This window comes from Suricata suricatta, chromosome 11 (genome assembly GCF_006229205.1).
Source record: "Suricata suricatta isolate VVHF042 chromosome 11, meerkat_22Aug2017_6uvM2_HiC, whole genome shotgun sequence".
Classification (NCBI taxonomy): Eukaryota; Metazoa; Chordata; class Mammalia; order Carnivora; family Herpestidae; genus Suricata; species Suricata suricatta.
The window spans coordinates 50,970,317-50,974,219 of record NC_043710.1 but is presented as its reverse complement, the minus strand read 5'-3'; the positions used below and the strand labels follow the sequence as shown (position 1 = coordinate 50,974,219).

Genomic DNA, 3,903 nt, shown 5'->3' with positions numbered 1-3,903 from the left:
TCACCAACACTGCAATTACCAAGGTTGGGTTTGCCACCTTCAGTAGAGGTGTTTTGCTCACAATCCCATTCACTTTCCTCATCACACGTCTTCCCTTCTGCAGGGGCAACCTCATCCACCACACCTACTGTGACCATATGTCTGTGGCCAAATTGTCTTGTGGCAACATCAAGATTAATGTTATTTATGGTCTAGTAGTTGCCATATCGATTGCAGGATTTGATATTTTCTGTATCTGCATGTCTTACACCAGTATTATCCGGACTGTAGTAAATCTCTCATCTGCAGATGCTCGCCACAAAGCCTTCAGCACTTGCACCTCACACATATGTGCTATTGTTATCACCTATGTCCCAGCCTTCTTCAACTTCTTCACTCACCGCTTTGGGGGACGCACCATACCTCACCACGTTCATATTGTCATAGCCAACCTCTACCTGTTGCTGCCTCCCACTTTGAATCCAATTGTCTATGGAATGAAGACCAAGCAGATCCGTGAAGGAGTAATCAAGTTATTTCTTAGAGAAAAAGATATTTTGAGTATGAGCTAAATCTATGGTATAAAATTCTGCATTTAGTATTAGGGCAAAGAAAAATGTTATGGTGGAAAAGAATAGATGCATAATTCATAATCATGATGTCAGGAGAAAGTACCTGTCAATATTCTGCTATAATATTTATGAAATAATCACAAAATTTTGAACCTAAGACCTTTACTTTGATAGAAAAAATCAATAGGAAAGAATATTATTTTCCATACAGTTAAACTTCAGTTAGATCTGGTGGAATGAATTCAGAGAATGGGAAATCTAGAATTTGAAGTAAACGTTTGTTGATTAATGCTTTTTCATCTAAAGCTCTCCGTGGGAGTACTTCAGTTAGATCTGGTGGAATGAATTCAGAGAATGGGAAATCTAGAATTTGAAGTAAATGTTTGTTGATTAATGCTTTTTCATCTAAAGCTCTCTGTGGGAGTACATAGAAAAGAATAAAGATGGTCAGTAAGCTGATAGACTCAAGAAGATTGGACAGTTTGCATAGATGCAGGGAAGCCAGAAATAATCAGAAGTTTGTACTGAATTTTAAGGGTCTGGCCATCCTTTATATACCATGTTTATGTGAAACTTGTATAACTTTAGATAACAAAATCCTCCATGTCTGCTCATTTATATCTGATTTCTCTTGCCCAAGTAATTATTTGGATTTCTATTTATGTGTTCATGTAAAGACAAATAAAGCTGGATTAGATATGATTATTGGGGCTCATCATAATCTGGGAAGTACCCTTTGGAGTAGATATCAAGTAGAATTTTGAAAAATACATTGGACTTAATGTGGTTTGAGTAAAGGCTTCGTGAGTACAGGAAAGGAGACTTATGAAAAACCTATATAATTTTCCAATCAAAAATATCTGGGCTTGACTGCTTTATTTTAATTTAATACAGGAGGAGAAATAGTAATCAAGGACATTGAAGAGCGATGTATTTTATTTAAATTTCTTGAAATAACAGAGAAAAAAAAGTAACAGAAGCAAATGATAAATGTAGTTAGTCTTCAGAAACAGCAAGACTGAATGAAAAATGAAAAAGAATGACAGCATAACTCAAGAAGTAATTGGAGTAATAGAATGTGATCAGGAAATGGACATAAATAGATAATTAGGTGGAAATATTAATTATATTGATAAAGATTACATTAATATTACCTGCAAATATGTGGAATATATTTTAATATATCATATATACTCAAATTATTTTAAGATGTGTTAAACATATCATGTATTTTGAAATGTAATTTCATATTTGGAAGAAAAACCTGTTTTTTTTAATATTAACATTATAACAGTATCTCTGTATAATGTAACTAATGAACTTATAATCAGTAAAGTTGCTATATCATGGAATTATTTTTTGGATTTTGTAAGTTTCATTCATTGAGGAATTTTATTTAAGCAATACTAAAATAAAATACTTTTCTTAAACTGCCATTTAAAAATTATATATTGGGTCAGGTACTATAATATTATTTCATACATAGCATTTCATTGAACTTTTAAGTAAAAACTATGGGATAGCTATAATTATCCTCATTTTATAGAAGAGGAATATGACTACACCAACACCAGGACTGGTTGAATCTCAGAAGATGAAGACTAATATTTAAATACAACCATGTTAATAGGCTTATGTTGTGGGGAGAAGGTGTGGGGGTGCAGCAACAAAAGCGATAGCAACAAAGCAAAACGTGAACACCAAAGTAAAAATCTGGTGAAATAAAATAATAAATAACATCTATTTGAGGCACTTGACTAACAAGCCCCAATTAATTTTATGCCATCTTTCTCATTACAAACTCAAAAATAGGTTTAAGGAAACAACAACAGCAGTATAACTCTGAAAACGAAGAATCACAATGGAATTAGAACAAGCAGTCCACAATAGTTGAGCGTTTTTAAATTATAAGGTAGATCATGATGGAAGGAAAAGACTGGAAGAAACTGTGGAAGACACTTCATTTCAAATTCCATCTCCTGCCCTAGCATCTAAGTTGTGAGCAGAGCTCAAGGTGCCTGATGGAAAGGCCCCACGCCCCCATCAGCCTCACAGAGTTGAATTAGCTCCATAACCTAGGTATCAGGTATAAAGTACTCACACATAGATTTCAATTTAGTTAAATCAAAATCCTTTCCATACTAAGAGATAGTAATATTCTCAAAAGGAAGGAAATGGGAAAAAATTACAAGGTGACACAGCATAGTGAAACTTATCCTGTTCCTGAAGCATCTCCAGAACCGTTTGGCCCACCATTTCAGACTGGTCAGATATGCAGAGGTACAGAGATGGAGACAATGGGAAAATGACACAAACCATGAAGATGGAAGGACCCAAACAGCGAGCATTCCATGAGCCCTCTACAAGTCTCTACTAAACACAAGCTGTGTTTCTCTTTTATTGAACTGACAAAATTAAGCCAAAATATGATTGGAATATCTCACTCTTCCCTGCGTTCCGTCTCTTAGTATCAATGAACGGCAAATTGCTTTTCCTTGAAATGAAAAATATCAAAAGACATAGTTTGTCTTTTAATATAAGTTTAAAACTATTTTCAAATACAAATATTTATACAACCTATTTTCAGGTTCAATACAAAACCTGAAAAATGAACAAGATTGCACAAGATTGACTCAATTATTTTGTGAGAAGATGATACATGAGAATTTTGAATTCAATATTTCTACATTTCAGATAAGGAGTCAAAGGCATTCCAGTCAATAATAAAGAGGTTTGATATTGGTCTGGGGTTTCCCCCTAGTTCATTTGGACCAATAAATATGTGTACAAACTAGATAATTATTCATGTCTATCTACCTTTTGGGCACTTTTATGCTAAATTATCAAGGCAAAGATTTCTTTATCCAACCCAATGCCATCTTCATATACTGGGACATACCCTAAAATTCTGAATTGCAACAGGGCATAAAGAGTTTATAGGTTAATGTGCACAGTATTGAAGGTGCAAAGGATTTGCATGGAAGGAGAATTGCAGATGAGAAGGGGGGCATTTGGCTAAGTATAGTTTGCAAGGGTAAAGTACCGCAACCTGCGGCAGTGTTAACTCTGCTTGCAGTTAAATCTAGGAGTTTGGGGGTCAGAAAAGGGGAAAGTCAAGAAGAATGAAGAGAAGGAGAAAGAAGGGGAGAAATAGTAGGAAATGAAGGAGAGCTTATCACAATCTGAATATTGTACAGGAAGACAAGGTAAGATGAGAAAGTATAAGCAGCAATGATTTTAAAGAAAGGAAAAGGAGAGATTTGGAGGGGTGCAATATTCTCTGTCTTATTACTTCCAGGATAGGCAGTTCTTTTAGACTACCGTCTTAACCTTTCACTCAGAATCTTCTGTT

At 34.7% G+C, this 3,903-nt stretch overlaps 1 protein-coding gene across 1 annotated transcript in view; it reads left to right on the top strand.

Moving 5' to 3' along the window:
- Nucleotides 1-551, top strand: part of LOC115272542 (olfactory receptor 52N1-like) — a 2,127-nt gene extending 1,576 nt beyond the window's left edge. The window contains exon 3 of the mRNA XM_029915585.1: nucleotides 1-551. Coding sequence (XP_029771445.1) covers nucleotides 1-551 — 551 coding nt within the window.
- The last annotated feature ends 3,352 nt before the right edge of the window (nucleotides 552-3,903 follow it).